This window comes from Lutra lutra, chromosome 14 (assembly GCF_902655055.1).
Source record: "Lutra lutra chromosome 14, mLutLut1.2, whole genome shotgun sequence".
In the NCBI taxonomy this organism is placed as follows: domain Eukaryota; kingdom Metazoa; phylum Chordata; class Mammalia; order Carnivora; family Mustelidae; genus Lutra; species Lutra lutra.
In genome coordinates this window covers 38,341,227-38,362,323 of record NC_062291.1, presented here as the reverse complement: position 1 = coordinate 38,362,323, position 21,097 = coordinate 38,341,227, and the positions used below count along the sequence as shown (strand labels likewise).

The following is a 21,097-nucleotide window of genomic DNA, read 5'->3' as shown; positions in this document are numbered from 1 at the left end:
TTGTCATCCTATGGACTCTCTAAGGGCCCTCCCTGATGAGATTCTGGATAAGGATGAGTCAATCAGGAGTTCTTTCCTGAACGTTCTACCCCATGGCTGAAGTTAGTGTCCCCACTCTGTCCATGGTCGTGCTGTCATGGAACTAATGGGATCCGTAGGCAGAAATGATGCAGACATATAAAATAAGTTGTATGGCACAACTTGAACAAATATATTTAACAATACGGGTTCTGGAACATCCCAGAGTACTTTGCAAAATTCCTAGTGTGAGTCATTTGTAATTTTCTGAGGCATGAGTTTAATTCACATGTTGTGATGGTAATGCACAAGCCATAAGCCGGCAAATGAGCCTTACCAATCATCCAGTGGATTTTTGTCTTTATCCATCTATTTATAATTGAAAACTCATACGAAGAAAAGGAAAAAAAAAAAACATTTATTTCTTTTCCTAAAAAGGGCCCTGCAAAGAAACCAACTGACTTATAAATTACTTTAGTTCTGGATTTATAGAATATTTAAGGACTATGAGTGGTTCTTAAGTATTTCAATTATACCTCAAGGAATGTTCTAGTGGAACTCCTCCCCCAGATTCTAGAATAGCAGCATAGTAGTCATTGAGATCTTGTTGCGTATCTCCAGTAAAGAGTTTCTACCGGATAGAAAAGCCACACAGATGTCACTGGATGGTGTGTTATGAGAAGGCAGAGGCTGCTTTGGGTGGCAGTGGTTGGGGATAGGGGCTCTAGAGTAAATGGAGTTGAATTTGAAAATAGGAATGATTATCAATAGGTAAGGGGTCTCCAGGCAGATGGAAGAGGCTGAGGCAGAGTAAGAGAAGGCTCATAAGCTAGAAGGGCCAAGCAAGAAGGGGCACTTGGCTGTGTGTCTGCTGGTGACAAAACAGAGCGGCCTTAAAAGGTCTCAGGGTATCAGAGGAAAGGATTGTAGGTGGTGAGGTCACTGTTAACCTGGACAGCCCTCAAAAGGATGGCCTGGTCTACCATCTCCCTCATTTCCCCAGCCCACCAACTGTCACACATAGATTGAAATGTGTAGCCCAGCACCTCACACCTAGTAGAGGTTTGTGGAGTAAGCAAACAAATGATTTAATCCCCGTTTCTGTTGTTTGTGGTCGGTGCTGTCTTCGCTTGCCCTCAAATGAGATAAAGCAGCTGGATAGGTTGTTAAATATCACATCCTGTCCTTCCAGGCTTTAGTCACTGTCCATTCATTTGACTGCTGGCCACCGGGCAAGGGCTACAAAGATCCAGGACATTGAACTTGTCAGACTTGTCCAAACATTCCCTAGTAAATTACCCTAGTCCTTTCACCTTTACTAATAGCTCCCAATTCTCAACCTTTGCCTGGGTTCATTGCGGGGGGTTTTGCCCAATACCAGCCCAAGGCCTGAAGAGACCATGGGACCGAGACCTCCAAAGTTCAGTAAAGGGCAGAAACCATCTCTGGTTTTTACCGCAGGGAGTTGGAATGTTTTCAGAGAGCTTTCCTGGCCATGCGAGAGGGACACTTCTCTTTGCAGCAGACTAGCCAATGGCACCGGAACGCCTGGGCAGGAAGAGTTCAGTGGATGGGTTTTGTCCCTCTAATTTAGGATGCTGAATCGCAAATGGGGCTGTCAGAGTGACGACACAATCATGTAGGGTCAGGGACCAGGTTCTAAATCCTCCTTGTGGCTGTCATGTGTTATTTGATTTTGGATAAACTCTCGTGTGATTTCATTTCTTCATCTATGAAATAAGGTTTGTTAAAGTGGCCCCACCTAAGTACCCTGGGGATCATGTGTGAATCTACAGAGGTGATGGCTGCAGAGGGGTTTTTGTAAAACAAGAACAGCTGTAGAAACAGGATTTGCTATCAGGTTGAACACTGGCATATGTGGGTTCTAGAGCTAACAGCTTGGGTTTGAATGTGAGCTCTGCCACCTATGAGACCTCTCTGTGCCTCAGTTTCCTCTGCAAACACAAATTGCACCTGGCTTATCAGATTGCTCTGAAGAAAATAAGACATAGGGTTTTCTCTATTCCATCCCATACCTTCACATGACTCAGAGAAAGTCACTCCTAAGACCTTACTTTCCTATATTGACAGATGTTCTAATGTGATTGTGTTTGAACAACACACTTGCCCATTAACTGCTATGAAAGGAACACTGTAATAAATATGAATATATACCATATCCATGGATGAGTGGTGGCTACTTAGATGAGCCTTCACGACCACACGGGGCCTCCTGTATTTACCTCTGGGACATCTGGGATGACCACGGTGGTGCCTACTCAGGGGACCTTCACAACCACCCGTGACAATCTGAATGAATGGACACAAAGCTCTTAGTAACTGGGATGCAGTTCGAAATCAAGCAACATTAGCTATTTTTTTTTAAATATTTATTTATTTGACAGAGATCACAAGTAGGCAGAGAGGCGGGGGGCGGGGGGCGGGAAGCAGGCTGCTGAGCAGAGAGTCCCATGCGGGACCCGGGGATCCCAGGACCCTGGGATCATGACCTGAGCCGAAGGCAGCCGCTTAACTCACTGAGCCACCCAGGCGCCCCAACGTTAGCTCTTTTTGTTGTTATGCTTGGATAGTTTTACTATGGTCTTTCATTCCACCCCCCCAAAATAACAAATGGCAAGAGAGGGTTATCCATTTGTCCCTAGCGGCCAGAATAACTACTGATTCTGCTTGTCAGTAGATATGCACAGAAAACAAATAATGGTGGCAACCAAAACATCTCTGGGAGGTGGGCAGTCCACGTGCAGTAGATTTACAGATGCTTACAGAGGAGCTGAAAAGCAGGGGCAGATTGACAATGACCATGGGATTTTCCCTCCATGGATAGGCTAGTGTGGCTCCTCACAATGGAAGGTTCTCTGTGAAGCAGAGAGGCTCGGCCTCACACAGCTCACTGCCAGTATCCAGAGTTGGCACTGGCAGAGGATGGCCTGTGCTGCTCCAGCTAAGTGATAGTGACACCTGTCTTCCCTTCTTGGCCTCTTTTGTCCTTAAAAAAAATAATAAATTAAAAAATATAAAATTATGCTGGGCCTCAGCCAGGAGACGAGGGGAACTTCTGGTTTTTAATCAGGGAAGGGGTCTTGGATCCTTTTAAGTACCTAAAATGATGGATCTTCTCTTTATTCTTCTCCTTACCTCCCGGTAGTTGTATGCAGAAATATTTGCATACAGGTTCAACAAGTTTGCCTAGCCTGTAGGTTTTCCACTTTAGCTGCGTGTGGTGATCAACCAGGGAACTTTTTTTTTTTTTTAAAGATTTTATTTATTTATTTGACAAACAGAGATCACAAGTAGGCAGAGATGCAGGCAGAGAGAGGAAGGGAAGCAGGCTCCCTGCTGAGCAGAGAGCCCAATTCGGGGCTCAATCCCAGGACTGATCCCAGGACCCTGGGATCATGACCTAAGCAGAAGGCAGAGGCTTTAACCCACTGAGCCACCCAGGCGCCCCAACCAGGGAACTTTTAAACTTCACCCAAGCCACGCCCCAGAGCAATTAAAGCTGACCCTGGTGATAGGATGCAGGCAACAGAGATTCCAAGGTGCAGTTGGAGTTGAGAAACACAGGCCTAGCCTCTCCGTCCTCGTCACTCAGGGTAACCATGTATGATTCTCACACGGGGCTGCTGATTTTGTAAGCTTCCATCTCCATGGACCGGGCCGCCTCCCAAGGCTGCTTGCAGGAGGTTTGCAAAGCATGTCGTGGACATTATAAAAATGTGAGTTATGTGAGAAATGAACTTTGACTCATGAACTTCCAGGTGGTTTCCAGCTATGGGTGCACGGGAGAGGTCAAGGCAGGTGGGTGCCTAATCGGCAGAGAAGGAAATGGAGGAAGTTTGAAAATCAATCAAATCCTGGGTATAGCGACAAAGAAGGAATGTCATGGGTGAAGTTTCACACTTAATCTATAAACCTATTTTTAACAGGCCCCCAGGTGATTATAAATTCATGGTGGCTTTCTTTTTATTGAATTATATGAGGCTGTTCCACATTTCTAAAGGAAGTCCAGGTGTGTCGTTCATTCATTTTTTGTTTATTATTTGCATTTATGATACTTTAGATTTTTAAAAAACCCTCTTTTTATGAGCATTAATTATATACCATGCAAGGAAGCAATTGCTTCTATGTTATGAAATATTAAATCAAAATGCTTCCTGTTCCCAGATGTCCCAGAGATAAATACAGCAGTATTTTGAAGCCCCTCTTGGAGCTGTTTTGCCTGCAAATTTATTGTTTTGTCTCCATTTTCAGAAAGCCCTGTTTTCGGTGAAGTATAGCACTCTAGGTAGTTTTTAAGACGCAAAGTCCTCTGGAGTTGCCTGTGTCGGCAACAACTCTTATGTAGATGGCACACGAGGGATGGCGCAGTGATCGGCTCCTTTAAGATGACAAATGGGCAGGGAGTGTTATTGTCTTTGATTGCACGCCTTACATCATCTGTATGTAGGAATAAAAGGGCCATACTTTATCTTTAGCCATTTTATAAATATTTAAGTCCTTATAGTTGCCTAAAGATATTAAAGCATATTTTACAGTAGTCGGAATATAAATATTATATATAGCGCGAGATACCAAAGTAGTTTAATGAATTCATAATTTTCTGTTCACATTTATTGGAATGTGTTTTATGTTCCAAAAGTTCCATTTAAAGAATAAGATACCATTCTGCTTCCTGACAACACACCGAGGTGTTGGCCAGCATTTCGGGCGGGGTCTAGGTTCCCGTGCCTGTGGAGGCTTTCATTAAGAAGCAGAAAGGCAGGAAGTCATGGCACTGGGATATATTTCCTCAATCTCTACATTTAAAAATACATATCAATAACTTTTTGAGTAAACAGTTCTGGGGCTTATTTAAATTACAAAGCCTTCGAAAGAGAAAACTTTTTATAGCCCCTTTCCTCTATTTCAAGAAGATTAATTCAAAAAACCTAAGGAAGAGCAATAAAGATGTAGTTTGCAATTTTCCTGTCCTCCCACCCCACCCCCTTTTGCGAACCCTGTCTGCCAGTTTCCAGCCTGATTCAGGGTATTGATTTGAGCAGTGACTTCCCAGTGCTTTCTGATCATGTCTCCCTAAGTTAAAGAGTTCCAGCGTGCTCCTTACTTTTCCTAAATGCAAGGGCGTGACAGGGAGAATATTACTGCATCTCTTTTCAATTTTCTAGTGAAATATGAAGACTTTCCTCTTTAATATTTCACAAAGTTTCTCCAGTTCCCAGTGGGAGTCCATGCTGGGTAATGTTTGCTAATTACCAACAACAAAACTAGACATACAACGCTGGTAAATTACCTGACCCTTTCCATTTTAATGAGACAACAAGGATTTCGCGAAGTGATGTTGTTTCACTGGTTAATGGTGTCAGCAATGTTGTAATTGTGGGTTGAGACACATTAGCTGAACAACCACATGTAGAAAGGGCTTTCTCTTGACAAGCCCTTTGGAGACTAGAACCGTATTATCATTAAGCCTTTGTCATTTGCATGCTGCTAATCACTTACTTTATTATCCCAAGTATCCATTGTCTTTCTTTAATTGCTCTTTAAATTAAAATTAAAAATAGTTCTAAAGCCCACAATGGCTGGGATAGCATCTTGATTATGAAGATAGCTTCAAGAAAATGGAACAACTGGTAACATATTGCTGGGATTATGAGAGAGTCCCACTGTTATGTACCATGCCTGCAGGCCCCACGGGCCTAATTGTGGCGGTTTCTCTTCCTTTAGCCCATACTGTTTGTTTAATAAATGGTTATTTATGGCCTTTTTGGCCATTATAGCAACTTTGGAGAAAGTACATCCTTCTCACTGGTTTTGGGCCCTGCAATTTCATTCTCCGGGCAAAGATATAAAATACAATTGAAAGGCAGGATCTGTACTAGAGCCTCTGAAAAGAGATCATCTTGCTTCTCCTTGCTAGTGTATTCTATGCAGGTTTTCTTTTAAAATCTGGGGTCATGGGAGAGACATAAACTTCAGAGCTGGAAGGGACTTAGAGTTGTCCCCATTTTCCAGATGAAGACATTGAGGACCAGAGTGGTTGCAGTAACTATAATCGTGGCGTTAAGAGATGAACCTGGATTGTCTTATTACTGAGTAGGCTTCTGATGGGAGAGTTGTGCCTCATGGGTGACTCCTGAAAGAGGATATCATGTCATGCCTAGAGTTGTGATATGCAAGCTGCATGGTTGCCAAGATACATTGCATTTAGCTTGTGCCTCTTGTATGCATACATTCGTGTGTTTGTTGATAGAGACTGTGTGCTAGGATACTGGAAGAAAGGGCTTGTGTCTTCTAGTTCCTTAACAGGAAAATGACCCATGGATGACTCTGTGGTCATTCCTGAATATCCAGTGATTAACCCAGAATTATCAGGGTTCCACGTCATATACAATGCCCCAGAATTAGGACAACAGGTTTTTTTTTTGAGAACCAGAAGGGATTGGGCGTTGCCTTAACTGCCTCAAATGAATAGATGGGAAAACTGAGTTTGGATAAGGCATTGAGTCCTTCTAAGTTGTCATAGGGAGTTAAGGGTTGACCTGGTTTAAAACCCATGTCTTGGGGATCCTGGGTGGCTCAGTGGGTTAAGCCGCTGCCTTCGGCTCAGGTCATGATCTCAGGGTCCTGGGATCGAGTACCGCATCGGGCTCTCTGCTCAGCAGGGAGCCTGCTTCCCTCTCTCTCTATCTATCTCTCTGCCTGCCTCTCTGTCTACTTGTGATCTCTCTCTGTAAAATAAATAAAAATAAAATTTAAAAAATGTTAAAAAAAAAAAAAAAACCCACGTCTTTTGATTCTCTGTCCATGTCTCTGACAGTATTACTAATCTGTTGTTGACATCATCATCATTGTCACCATCATCATCAAATAGGTCAGTACTTAGGAAGTGCTTACTCTGTTCCTGGCACTGTTGTAAGCAGTTTGCCTGTATTATTTAACTTACCTAATCTATCTGACCTATTACTCTCCCATTTTACATATGAAGATACTGAGACACAGGATTTAAGAAAATTTCCCCAAATCACAAAACTAGAAACCAAACAAGGCAACACTCAAACTCAGGCAGTCTAGCTCCAGAATTCAAGTTTTTAAACCTCAGCGTTATGGTTCATCTCACGTTGTGGTCAAGGGATGTTGATTGTAGTGTAAATGACTTTTCCAAAATCAAATTAGCACCAATCAGCCTCTTCTTTAGTGAAGATTTGTGGGTATGGGGCATACCTGATCCCAGTTATATACTCATCTGCCAGCAGAAACATATATTCAGGAAAGCCTTTAAAACTTAAAAGAAAAAATTTACAGGGCTTTCTGCTAAAGGACTATCAAATGTTTGGAACCTGGGCTGCTCTCTGAAGCCAGGCGTCCTGTCTCAAGAACCCTTCAGAGACAGCTGGTTGAAAGTTGTCGGGGATGGGATTCTGCTTTTCCTGAATTGCTTGGCAATGCCTTGGATCACTTGGCAAATCCATCTCTTACAGCTACTTAATTTTCTGTGCCCTTAAGATATGGATGTTTTAGTTTGCCTGGGATTTCGTAGCTCTGGTTTTTGCTACACTGGCCATTGGTTCATATTAAACCAAACAACTGGGGCCCATTTGGCATTTGGTGTTTTAAAAAGTAAAAGGACATTTGAACTACATGACAAATGCTGGAAAACAAAGCCCATAGCACTGAGAACATAAAGAAACTGTTTATAATGTAAAGGCGGTTACATTTTCAGTCAATCTATCACTTTAATGAGCTCTTTGCATTTCTTTGATTAATGCTCACAAAAGGGGGAGAAAAAAAATTGATGTAATGGAAATGAAATGCTATAGTCTTGGCAGCACAGGGGAAGTTTCTGTGTGTTTTATTAGTATCCACTGCATATCACTGTCTTGCAATGTATATGTCTACCTTTTCCCTGGCATAGCATGCCTCTAGTTTACTGGAAATGTGATCCAGCATGAAAGAGGAGACCCCATATTAGTGGCAAAACAGCCTTTGACCTCTTGTGGTGGCAGTAAAAAAGGAGGGTCCATTACAGGAATTCTGATTAATAATAATAATAAAGAAAAAGGCTGGCGTAGTCCACGCTTTATTGAAACGAAGAACCTAACAAGTATGGAGACCAAAAAAAAAAAAAAAAGGAAACATTAAAGACACTGAAAAAAACATTTAAACATTAGAATGTGGTAATTCATACATAATTTGTAGTAATTTATTTGTTCAGTTTAATATAGAAAATGGAAAAAGTACAGAAAAAGATGTCTTTGTGAAGTAACCAAACGTGAGAGAGAAGTTAGTCAAGGCAGGCTTCCTGGAGTGGTGAAGGAGGGGCAGGAGCTGGGTTTGGAGGAAGAGAGGAAACTGCATTTCTGAAGTAGGTGAGCCTTGGGATGAGAATCAGTAGGTGGCACTCCTCTGTGTGGGATATCAGCTCTGATTGCTCCTCCCCCCCACCACGTGCCAAGTGCTCTTTAGAGCTGTATGAGCATTCGACGACCTTTCCTCTGAGTTTGGCCCTTAAAAAGTGGAGGTTGACATAGAAGAGACCTGGGAACGCTGAAGACTCACAGGGCAGAAGGAGAGGGAGAGAGAATCCCAAGCAGACTCCCCACAGAGTGCAGAGCCCTGCAGTGAGCCTCAATCCTATGACCCTAAGATCATGACATGAGCTGAAACCAAGAGTTGGATGCTCAGTTGACGGAGCTCCCAGGCACCCTGCGGACTCTCCTTTTAATGTGTAAACTTCATCTGGTTACTTCTATCCTAGAACCTTAGTTCCCCCCAACTTCTAAACCAAGTGGGATCTCAAAATAATGCTAAGGATCTTTAGAGCTCAACAGGGTACATCCACCCACCATATCTCAAGTCATAAAGATCCCATGAGCTTTCAAGCTTTTTTCTTTTATTAATTTATCATTTTGATCATTTTTTTTCTCATGGCACAAATAATATATATTCATTTTAGAAAATTTAGCAAGTACATATAAGCAAAAAGAAGAAAACACACATTCCCTATAATTTTACCCCTTGGACGTATTAGTGTTGATACCTTAGTCTTGTTTCTGTTAGATATATTTTCCCTTCAAAAGGGATCATATATTAGTATATAACCTGTGTTTTTCCACAAAATATTTTATCATGACCATTTTTTTTTTTAAAGATTTTATTTATTTATTTGACAGAGAGATTACAAGCAGGCAGAGAGGCAGGCAGAGAGAGGAGGAAGCAGGCTCCCTGCTGAGCAGAGAGCCCGATGCGGGGCTCGATCCCAGGACTCTGAGATCATGACGTGAGCCGAAGGCAGCAGCCTAACCCACTGAGCCACCCAGGCGCCCCTCATGACCATTTTCTGTTATTAAATATTTTTCTGCCAGTGGGTTATACTTAACATAATCAATTTCCTAAAACAGAACATTCCTGTTGTTTTCAATTTAACATTGTTACTTAATAACTATGAATGAAGACTGTTGTAACCAAATCTTTAATATAAGGAAATTATGGCCATACACGTATTTTTAGAAGTGAAATCGCTTAGGCCAAAGGGCACATAAAATTTTAAGTCATTTAATTTGTATCGCCAAAGTTTGTCTTATTTTTAAGTTGTAAGATGAATGCAGAGGGGATTAAAAAAAAAAACAATTGACAAGTTGTGGAAAATTCACTATGACACCATGAGCTCTGGGGCAAATGAAGACATTAGACCAGATAAATACTAGATTTCTTTCCAAATGTGTGTTTTTAGTTGTGTTTGAGTTATGAGTAATTTTGTCCTTCCTTCCCTCCTTCTTTCCTTCCTTCCTTTCTTTCCTTTCTTTCTTCCTTCCTTCCTGACTTCCTAACAACATCCTAACTTCCTTCCCTCCTTCTTAACTTCCTTCCTTCCTTCTTTCTTTTGAGAGATAGGTATTGGGACAGTCATCTCTTCAGGCTTACTTTAAGGAAAGACATTGCCTGCTTAATGAAACTTAATGAGCAAACAGTTATAGAGAACTTTGGTTGGTTGGTTCGTTGATTGATTTTGCTTTGGTTGGATTCAGACCCAAAACACAAATTCTAAAAAAAAAAAAAAAAAGTACATTACACAATGGGTAGAGTCAACTTCCCGAGGTATTCATCAAATATGGTATCTAGCAAAAAAGTACCATCAAACAATATTAATGTTACTTATTGTAAATAGAAGAAATAGAGGTTACACTGACCCAGGTTTTGTGCCTAGTCAATGGAAGTGAAAGGACAGTTTAAATGAAGATACAGTTATTTCTTTTAATACAAAATCAGACATGCATGAGCTATTTCACCAAGCAAACTGATTTTCTGTCTGGAACATTTTGGTAGTAAGAGATAGACGTTCAACTCAAAAAAGGCTTAAAGAAAAAGGGAATCATAGAACTGAGGTGCCTGTGGCATCAGAGCTCTGTCCTGTTCTCTTCACCCATTAATGATGGGCTAACTGGTCACCTGCATCCCCATACTTACCTCCTCCTGGCTTTGCAACCACAGCAAAAACCCATAGTCTTTTACACCAAGTCCTGGGGAGAGCACAGGTTGGCCCCAGCTTGGGGGACAGATTCATCTTAAACCAGCCATGTGCCGAGGATATTGGGGGACCATCTTGCTGACCTTGTGAGGTCATACTGTCTGTCTTCATGTTGTCACTCCTGTGGCCAGGGTGGGGACAATGTTGCCCTCCACCTCGCCCCACCCATTATGGAATGGGTTCCTTGTGTGGAGAAGGACTTGGAAGCAAAGAATCAGCTATCCTGGTTCTGCCAACTGGTTCCGTGACCTTGGGTACAGTAACTTCTTAGCTCTAAGCCTCAGTTTCTTCATCTGTGAAATGGAGAGATTGATTAGAGGATTTCCAAAGCTCTTGGGTCTCCAACATAGAGTGATTGGTAAAGAGGCCAAGGAGACCCAAAGGTGCGGTTTAAGTTTCTCAGAATTGTCTCTTCATGTGGTTTCTAAGTTCTGTTTTTAGGATCAGGCTTGAAGCAGTTATCCACTCCAAGCACATGAGCTATTTGGTCGAAATTGGCAGAGACATTCCCGCCACCCCCGACCCCCACCCCAGCTCCGCAAACTTTGTCCTCCAGTGCTCTGTCTTGGGCTAGCACACCTCAGGCTCCTAAACAGAAAGCAGTAGGGCGGAGTACCCCTTGGACAGTCTCTGAAGATGCTGCCTTGGTAGATTATCATTTTTTTATTGACTCAACACTGGTCAGCTGCCTGGCCTTCATGACTCTGGGACTCCAACTTTGTAGGAGGTCCCAAAAACTACTATGAAAAGAATATTACTAGGTTCAACTAAGATTTTCCCTTGACTGGGTTGCTCTTGCAGACTCTTCCAAAAATCTGTCTTCCAAATCAAGACTCTGCATGTGGATGGTCCCCTTATAAGTTAGGCAGCAAAAGCGGTCATGCTGCTCTAAACGGAATTTTCTTGACTTCAGCTGCTGAAGAATTTGTTGGAATACATACTGCAAAATGACTACTGTGGCTATTACTATACTTGCTCAGGGGAGCTATTCAAATGCCTCATTTATTGGAGCTTAATAGATTAAAAGTCCAAATTGAGTCTCATGATATAAGCCTAATCAAGCTCTAATCTGCATAATTTTCCCATAAGCAGCAATGGGAAATTTGGATAATTTATGTTTCAGTGGTTGCCAATCATGTGTTAAATAGCATTGTTGCATTTCCTTATCAAAATATTTTTATTGATCTTCACTTCATCTGACATTTCACTTTGGGATTTTTTTTTTCCTGGCATTAACAGGAAATTTAATTCATCTCATAGATGATGTAATATGAGATGTTTCTCTTGATTTTAACATGTCTTTATAGATCATTTTTAACGGTGATCTTTTCCTTTTACAACTTCATATTGAATACCTGTCTCAGCAAAGCTAGATGACTTGGCCTAATTTATTTCCCTAGTTTAACGTAGCATATGGATTTCTAACCGTCATTTATATGCACACAATAAAAGATAATTTGGCCCACCATTTGAACCAATTCCTTTATGTTAAATCTATGGGGGTGGGAGAGGCACTTACCTTCACTTCTCCATCTATTCTAGGGGAGGTGACTGATAAGAATTTCCATCTCTCTCTCTCCCTGGAAAAGCATGGGGATTTAACCAGGGAAGATTTAGAAAGTACTTTGTGTTTTCCCCCATGGAAAAGTACCGTAATAAAGCATTTATTATATGTGCCGAGTTGTGCATGCTATCGTACCAAAGCAAGTTAAGTGTAACTACAATGGGTCCCGTTGTTATCTGCTATTGTTTAAATAGCACAAAAGAGTACGACTGGCTCAGGGTGCCTGGTTGGCTCCGTCGGTTAAGTGTTCGACTTTTTTTTTTTTTTTAAAGATTTTATTTATTTATTTGACAGAGAGAGATCACAAGTAGGCAGAGCAGCAGGCAGAGAGAGGGGGAAGCAGGTTCCCTGCGGAGCAGAGAGACCGATGTGGGGCTCGATCCCAGGACCCTGAGATCACGACCTGAGCCGAAGGCAGAGGCCTTAAACCACTGAGCCACCCAGGCGCCCCAAGTGTTCGACTCTTGATACCAACTCAGGTCTTGATCTCAGGGTTGTGAGGTCCAGCCCTATGACTTAACAACAAAAACGTGAGATTGGCTCAGGCCTCCAAATTGCCCACCTGGGTCAGCCCTCGAGAAGGAGGGAGCAGCGCACACAGGGGGAATTTAGCGTGGACATGGCTATCCACGGGCTCCAATGTCAGCCTGCCTGGTCAACTCCCAGATCTGCCGTTTACCAACTGGTTGTGCTTGAGGAAGTTCTTTGACTGTTCTGAATCTTATTTTCTTTATCTACCACATGGGGATGTTAACAGTGCCCATCCTCATGGAGTTGTTCAGAGGGATAAATGAGGTGGCTCATGAAAAGCCCTTAGTTCAGTTTTAACACATAATAGAAGACATAGCTTGGTGGTTTAGAGGAGACCTGGGGTCAATTTACCGAGGTTCAGCTAATTAGATCTGCTAATTCCTAGATGTGCGCCACGGGGCCGGTTACGTACCTTCCTTGTGTTTCGGTTTCCTCACCAGCAAAATAGTTGTATCTACATAGGATGGCTCTGAGAACTATAGTTACTACAAGAACAGAGTTCAGTATATAGTAAGCACTTAAGAAGTGTTGGTGAATTTTTTTCGTGAAGTTCTGTTTACACCTATCTTCTTAACTCCTAATGATCGTAATCAGTCTGGTTTTAGAACACTCTTGCCTTTGTTTTGACTTCCCTATAGACAGTGATGTTGAGCCTCATTTTCTAATGCACTCCTCTCTGCATTACCCTGGAACCCAATCCAAGTCTAGAAGTCTAGCCATTCCTGATGGTGTAAATCTTGTCTGAGCCACTGCCTTTTTTTTTTTCCCTACAACCACATGGTACCTTGTGGATGCTGCACACAGATGCCCAAAACAACTAATAAAAAAACAAAACCTTGGTGATCTCCTTTGTATCCCCTTCTGTCTCTTCTCCTTGAACTTCTTGGGATGGTCCCAGTGTTTGTTAATTCTTTAACTTTGTAACTGAAATGGCCTTGTCTCATTTAACTAAAGGTCACTTAAGTTACTTACAGTAACATCTGTTGTGGGGGCTGAGTGCTACCAGTTCCTGGGAATAACCCATATCATGAAAAGAACATCAGACACTGCTAATTTTGTTCACCTGAACCCACCAGTGGCACATACCGTTAGGAACGCAAATGCTGGAAAAGAAGCCAGAGAGTAGTAAAAACCATTTTAGGAGTCTTGGAACTCAAGAAGGAAGTTTTATATTCCTAAATAATTAGAGTAGGGGGAGAGTAGGTCTGAAAAAAGAAGGCTCCAGAGAGATTCTACCATTGCTATAAGGAATTAAGAGACTTTCTTAGTCTTTCTCAACAACTGGCCCCTGTTTTCAGTGTACCTAAAGAAAATCCTAACCATCTCCCTACACAAAAATCTTTCAAAAGTTTTGAGTTATTGAATTATATCCTTAGATATTTTGAAATTCATTTTTATCACTGAAGTGATCTAATTATTCCTACAAAAATGGATTCACACTGCTCATTGCCTTACCATTAATTTTGTAGGGTTTTCTCTACACGAAAATTAAAAAAAAAAATGCCAAAATCTTCCTCGATTCCTTATCCATAGGGAAGAAGTGGTGATGGGTGCTATACTTTTCCACAAATACTTACTGTGTACCTAGCGCAGTATTATCTCCAGTAGTCGAATTTTTGAGTACTTGCTTTATACCAGGCATTATACTAAATGTTTTGAATACACTATTTCATTTTATCCTTACAATTGCCCTACATATGAAATACTTCCAGTTTATAGACAAACAGAGGCTTACGGAGTCAGAGCTATGCTCATAGTTATGTAGCTCAGAAGTAAATGAATCAGATTTTGAACCCAAGACATCTGACTTCAAAGGTCATACTTCTAACTATTCCACTCCATTTCTTCTCTATGGGCAGGCATTCCAAAGACAATCTAGGAAGTTTAAAAAAATAGAAAACTCATTCTCTGGCCTGAAGTTCTCATATAGCATGCTGAGTGCACATGCTTAGGAGGGGGCGTGTTGGGTCCATTTATGGCTAATGCCTAAAGAATGGAAAGGAAACATAAGCACCTCTCATCTGCCCCAGAGGATTGGAATGGGGAGGGGCTTTCACTTTAATGAGATCAGGTCATCTTTGGAAGTCATTTTTAGCTCCAAACTTGCCTCCCCTGGCCATGCTCAACAGAGAGAACGGGGATATATCTAAAGAATCAGGAGGCCATCTCCGTAAGAGTGACTGAACTTGGATCTTTTCCTGATTAAGAACTTCTCATCCTATCTCTCAGACGCCAACATGCTTAGTCCTCTCTCTTGGCAAAATAAGTGTTTGTTTCTGAAATTAATTTCTCAAGTGTTAGTTTAACTATTGAAAGGAGAGTTTGCTCATTTCACCATTCTCCAGTTGTAGATTATGATCCCTGGAGTATATTTTATGGGCCCATGCTCTCATGTGGAACTGGAATGATGTTTTATGTAGAGAGACTTAAAGTTCAACCAAAGATGTGTCCATGCAGCAAACAATGATGGGGTAGGGAGGAAGACAACTGGACACAATTTAGAGCTGCCCCTTTATCAATGGCTGCTATGACGAATAGGGTAGATGCCATCAAAGGCCAGAGTGCCTCCTCTCTTCTGGAGGAAGGGACCTGAATTTCTCTTCTCTCCAAGGTCATTTAGGGAATCTGGGTCAGTCCTGTCATTTCAAACCACAGGTTTTCCATATTAGGACCTCTAAGAAAACAATGGTGATGAATTCTGTTTATCTTTCACACAACTCTACGGGAGGGGGAGGGAAAAAAAAGGTGAAATCTATTTCTTTTGTCTCTGCTTTTTGCTGTGAACAATATGTAGCTAGAGAAGGAGCAAAAGAGAAAGACTTTATCATTGCTGAAGTTTTCTTGCCAACAAAAGCCCCCTGTTCTTGGGGTCATGCATAGGAAAGAGAAGGAACTTTTAATGGAGAGATGTCTTGGACACCCACCATAGTTTGTCAGTTGCAGATGCTAATGGAGCCAGGCTTGGCGACTGAAGGGGAAAATGGAATATGAAAGCAAAATGAAATATGCCTATGAGGCAAGCATGTCATTTCTAAATGAAGGTTTCATGCAGAGGAGTTGAGTCTTTTCACAGCTGAAAATGGAATCTTTAAATAAGATAAAATAAAAGGATGCTGTGGCTTGTTGCACGTTCTGTAATGAAATACAGTTTTCCTAATACCGTGTGACCTGCATTTCTCCCTGTTTTATGGGTGCTATTCCTTGACGTACAGACCCGTATTTTCTCAAGTCAGCATTTGATGATGGATGTCAAAATACAGGCCATGTATTATGCATATAGCATTACCGATGTAAGGTGTTTACTTGTCAAGTTGAAGAAATTCAAAAACGTCACATCCACCGAATCTGCACGGCTGTCACTTGTAGTTTTTCATGCTTTTGAGCGAAACTTCTGATGGAAACAGTTTAGTTTTCCCCCTCACTATTCTGGGGAAGAAAACAGCTAGCATTTAAAATGCATGTTTTTGGTTATGTGGTTGGCTGGAAGACACACATTCCGAAGTTTAGAAAGATGGACATTATACTGTCACTCGACATTACTTACCCTGTGCACAGTATACCCACATAAAGAGTAAAATTAAGTGCAATCAGGGAACAAACAATAAATGATACTTTTTCTTTCTGAAAGTATGGCATTCAATAGTATGAAATTTATACACAGGAGAGCAGGAAATAGGGAGACCCTTTTATATTGTGCTGGCATTTCATGCATTATGCACCTCGAAAACAACAGGCAATTACGGAGCACCTGTCATTTCAGTCCGGATAGACGGAGCTTCACATGAACTGTAAACCAGAATCAGCCCACCACTGCCACAATACTGGAGACCAAGTCAGGGATCTGGCCACACGGCCTATTTGGAAGAGACCTTGGAAACTTAGCAAGTGACTTTGTATCTGCAAATCTTTAATTCACTGGTAAGCCCACCTAGCCAATCCCCCAAGGACAAAGAAGAGAAACCAAAGTGAATGTGAACATCTGTCTGCCTGTCCTCTAAGGTTGGGAGCAAATTGGGTCTTACAGCCAGCACAGAGTTGATGGTAGCACTTGCCACTGCCATCCCTGGATAAAATTAATTTTCGCCAAATGAATATATGGGGTTAAATAAATGTCTCATGTTTATAGGTCTCTATGCACATGCTTAAAGAGGCATCCGCTCAGCCTCGAAGTCGTGGTTGGGCCAAGCTCATTTTAACATGTCCTTGGGATTTGGGTCTGAGAAGCCCAAATGGCAAAAGTCAGAAACCAAGTAGGCTACTATCCAATGTCCTGTGCCCGCATTTACTATATGAGGTCTGTGTTTGGCACGTCGGGGAGTTCTGGGACCTGCGACAAACCAGGGGAGTGGTAGTCAGAATGAATTCCGCCGCAGAGGAAAATAAAAGAAAACTCTTCATTTGGGCTCACGCAAAAGGAAAAATATATACAGTTGACCCTTGAACAATGGAGAGTTGAGGGGCACCAGCCCCCATCCCCCCCATACAGTTGAAAATACATGCATAACTCGAGTCCCCAGAACTTAACTATTAAGAGCTTACTGGTGAGTGGAGCCCTACTGGTAAACACAGACAGTCGAGGAACCTACATTTGGTATGTTGTGTGTATTATATCCTATATTCTTACAATGAAGTAAGCTAGAGAGAAGAAAATGTTATTTAGAAAGTCATAAGGAAATTACATTTATAGGGATACATTATATTTATCAAAAAGAATTCACATATAAGTGGATCCACACAGCTCAAGCCTGTGTTGTGGAAGAATCAATTACATACATATAAAACTCTGTGTGTGTGTGTATGTGTGTGTGTGTGTGTGTACAAAACCAATGTATCCTGCCTCAGGATTTTTTACGATAAAAAAATTATATGTACATATACATATAATTATATATAAACTATGCACATGATCTCATTATCATAGTATATATTATAATCTCATTTATATATACTGTATGTAAAGTCTCATGTAGTATGAAATACTGAGGTCAGTTGGTTTTGGCTCTAAGGTTAGCTAATTCAGTAACTCAATGATAGTTCTTTCTATTTTATTATTTATTTATTTATTTTGAGAGAGAATGAGAGAGTAGGGGAGGGGCAGAGGGAGAGAGAGAGAATCCCAAGCAGGCTCCATGCCCAGCACAGAGCTCAATGCAGGGCGCAATCCCATGACACTGAGATCATGACCCGAGCCGGAAACAAGAGCCGATGCTCAACTGATTGAGCCACCCAGACACTCCCTCAAGGAGTTATTTCTGTCGTTAAGTCTTTCCATCATTCATTCAGCCAGTCTCATTAAACTGGCTTTGTCTTCAGCTGATGCCCATCCCAGTTGCAAGATGGCTGCCATGGTTCCAGGCACTACAGGTACAACAGCAACGTCCAGTGAATTAAGAGAGAATCTCTTAAGAGAATGTCTTCCTGCGTGTTCTTTTTAAGAGTAAGCAAACACTTCCTAAAAGCCCCCAAGCAAATATCTTCCCACTTCCCTTTGACCAGAATCTGTCAAGATCTCTGACTTGAGTCATTCACTGGCAAGAGAATAATCAGTTAGTTTATGGTAATAGTCAGGATAGGTTAGGTTATGCTGCGATAACAACAACACCATGATCCCCTGTGTCTTCGAGCAACACAGATCACCTCTTTACTCACTCAGAATGCTTTGTGGTTTGGGTTGTTGTCCAGAGCTGCTGCCCAGTCTTCGTCTCCAAGTAACCCAAGTTCCCATGGTTGCCACAGTCTGGGACGGGGGGCAGAAAGTCAAATGTTTGTACCAGAAGCAATGGTATACATTATCATGGCCCAAAGCATTTTCTGTGTCACATGGAGGCACAGAGGTACAATCTTATCTGTCTGGAAGGTGAGGGGAACAAAAATCTGTGAGCAAGATCAGTAATTGGTGTAGAGACTCATTTTTAGGGAGCTATCAAGGCAGGTTAGAATTATTTATAATGGCCTCCTACTTTGTACTTCACAAAAGCAACACACAAGAGTATATCCCGTGAGTGCTAATTGTTGATCTGTAAATAATGCATAAACTATTTTTTATTGTGTATGTATATTATTCATAGTATTCCCAAGCTTTCCATGCCGCTGACTTTTCTCCCTCTCTCTTTCTTTTCTACTAGGGTTCACACCTCCAGGAATGGACAGATCCTCTCCAGATAACAGCCCAGTGCACGGGATGTTACGTCAACCATCTATAACGACTGGGGTCAACATCCCCATCATTACTGAACTAGGTAGGAGTGAATCTCAGCTTTGGGCAGATTTTGTTGTCCTCTCTTCCAGCCACATAGGGTATGTGGGTAGCCTGTTTCTTAGCTCCTTCAGCATAGAGGCCTTTAGTAGGGTTTGTTTTGGGGGAGGTGGAGAGAGGTATGGGTAACAATATGACAATACCAAAAGGAAAACTGATCTATCTTTCCTCCGTAATGAATAGACAGTTTCCTTCATGCTGGTCACTGTTCTCAACGAAGCTTGAGATGATGGATTTGAGATTGGGACATAAATTAGGGAAGGGGGAGGAAAGGAGGAAAGGCATAATCCATGGACTCTTTCTGGTGATTTTCATTGGAAGCACCTCCAGACAGCTCCTGCAATCAGAGCCCTCCACTGAGGTACAAAGCCTCAGGTCTAAGCCAGACCCATTCTGAGAACTGGGTGGAAGCAATGGGCATTTCATCTATCCTAGCTGAACTTCTCAACTAAAGGCCATTGTCCGTGAATGCCACTCTGGCCTGAAATATCATGGAGCTTGGATGGCCATGATCACGGGCCAGTGGAATGCAACTTTTAATCCCGAAGTGGCATTCCCTCCTACCATCTGTGAATTTGCAAAGCTGCTGAGTGGTGCCTTCCCCCCCACCAAGACTACTAACCACCTATGGCGCTGGGTCCCCTTACGTTACAATGTGTCCTCTGTTACTCCCTCACGCTCTTCTTTTTCTGTACTTTCCTCCACTCCCTTTCCCCAACCCTTAAATGCTGTATCCAATTAGCTAAACCTGGCAAGTTGCCTTTGGTATCAGTCAATCAGGAAAAAAACAGTGGGACGCACATTCTAATGATAACTGAACTGGGTAAGAAGCACTGTTTTCCTTCACATCAGTATCTCCTTTTGTTCTGTTGTTGGTGTTTCCAACTCTCATCGGCTTGTTTTTTCTTTCATGGGCTGTAACAGAAAGACTACCCCATGGCACTGCTTTGACTGTGTTTTATTTGTGGCTCTGGTTGGAATCGACTGTCTTGTTCTGGCCTTTCTTAATGATTTTTTTCCCCACACAGCATCAGTAAAGCTTTGATCACACCCATCTGACCTGGCAGTTGTTTCCAAAGCATCTTTGCTCTAATTCATTTTCTTTGGCCTGGGCCTTCCCCCACCCCTTCCATGTGTCCCCCTGCTCTCCCGCCTTCTCCCTTATAGTCCTCTTCCAACAAGCTGTCAGTTTGACTGACATGTCTTCACAGCTCTCAGAGAAGTCAAAGGAGAAATATAAAAATTTTAAGATAAGAAACCTAAGACGGAGCCTTCCCTCCAGCTGTTTATTTTCCTTTATTCTGACTTTATTTGCCTTTTTTTTTTTCCCCCTATGAGGCCTTTTCTCAGAAGCTCTGGTCCTGAAGCCATAAAAGCAGTCAGTTCCTAGGGGACAGTTCCTTACGAAAGCTAGATTTCAAGAAGGGTGCCAAGGACGAAGGGTTAGTGGCCACTGAGGCCCAGCCCTGCCCTGTGGCCCCTACCTGGCTGGTCCATAGCCTCCCAGAGATTCAGAGTGGACTTACCAGGAAGATGAAGGGTCCTGGTCATGACTACATCTGTCAGGCCCTTCACGCTTCCCTGTGACTTGGTTAATAACTCTGTAAAAGGCGCCCATCAACAGCAGGTCTCAGAACTGGGGATTGATTTTCTAAATAGAGACAGTGGAAGTGCTGTTCTGTAGAGGGGTGGATGGGGAGGTGGGGAGCACCTGCCTTCCAATGACTCACAGATGAAATGAACATGCCATTCTCTTGGCCCCCAAATATATTTCAAAATAAGAGAGCAGGCTTTTAACACAGTCATCTTGCTTGTGAGGTGTCTGGAAACTAAGGAATAAATTGTCCGCCATTCAGCACTGCATTATTGTAGACGGAGCTATTTATCAGGACAAATTCACTCAGGTCAAGGAGTATCGCACTATTTTCTGTTTCCAGCAGCAGGAGAGGTGTCTTTTTCATGTTTAGAGAAGTTGGCTAAAAGCCTAGGTTTCTGGATTGCTCTTTTCAGGACCTAAGGGTTGTAAGAGGCCAGGGAGCTCGTGCAGCCCAGACCGCTGGTTGGAAAATTCATCCAGATATCTCCTCAGAAACCTGCAGCTGCATTTCAAAATCACGACTGCCAGGGATTTCTTTTTCTGTTTTGAGTTCGTGTGCTACCAACTAACTAGGATATCTCGATT

At 42.2% G+C, this 21,097-nt stretch overlaps 1 protein-coding gene across 28 annotated transcripts in view; it reads left to right on the top strand.

Moving 5' to 3' along the window:
- The window catches only part of KCNMA1 (potassium calcium-activated channel subfamily M alpha 1), a 729,891-nt gene that overhangs the window by 670,461 nt on the left and 38,333 nt on the right, over positions 1-21,097 (top strand). For 16 of the 28 annotated variants that reach the window (XM_047701856.1, XM_047701877.1, XM_047701876.1 and 13 more), the window contains one exon: positions 18,785-18,898. In XM_047701856.1, coding sequence (XP_047557812.1) covers positions 18,785-18,898 — 114 coding nt within the window. Of the gene's footprint in view, positions 1-18,784; positions 18,899-19,657; positions 19,739-21,097 lie in introns of all 28 variants that reach the window. The other 12 variants (XM_047701854.1, XM_047701853.1, XM_047701852.1 and 9 more) reach the window with 1 other exon arrangement.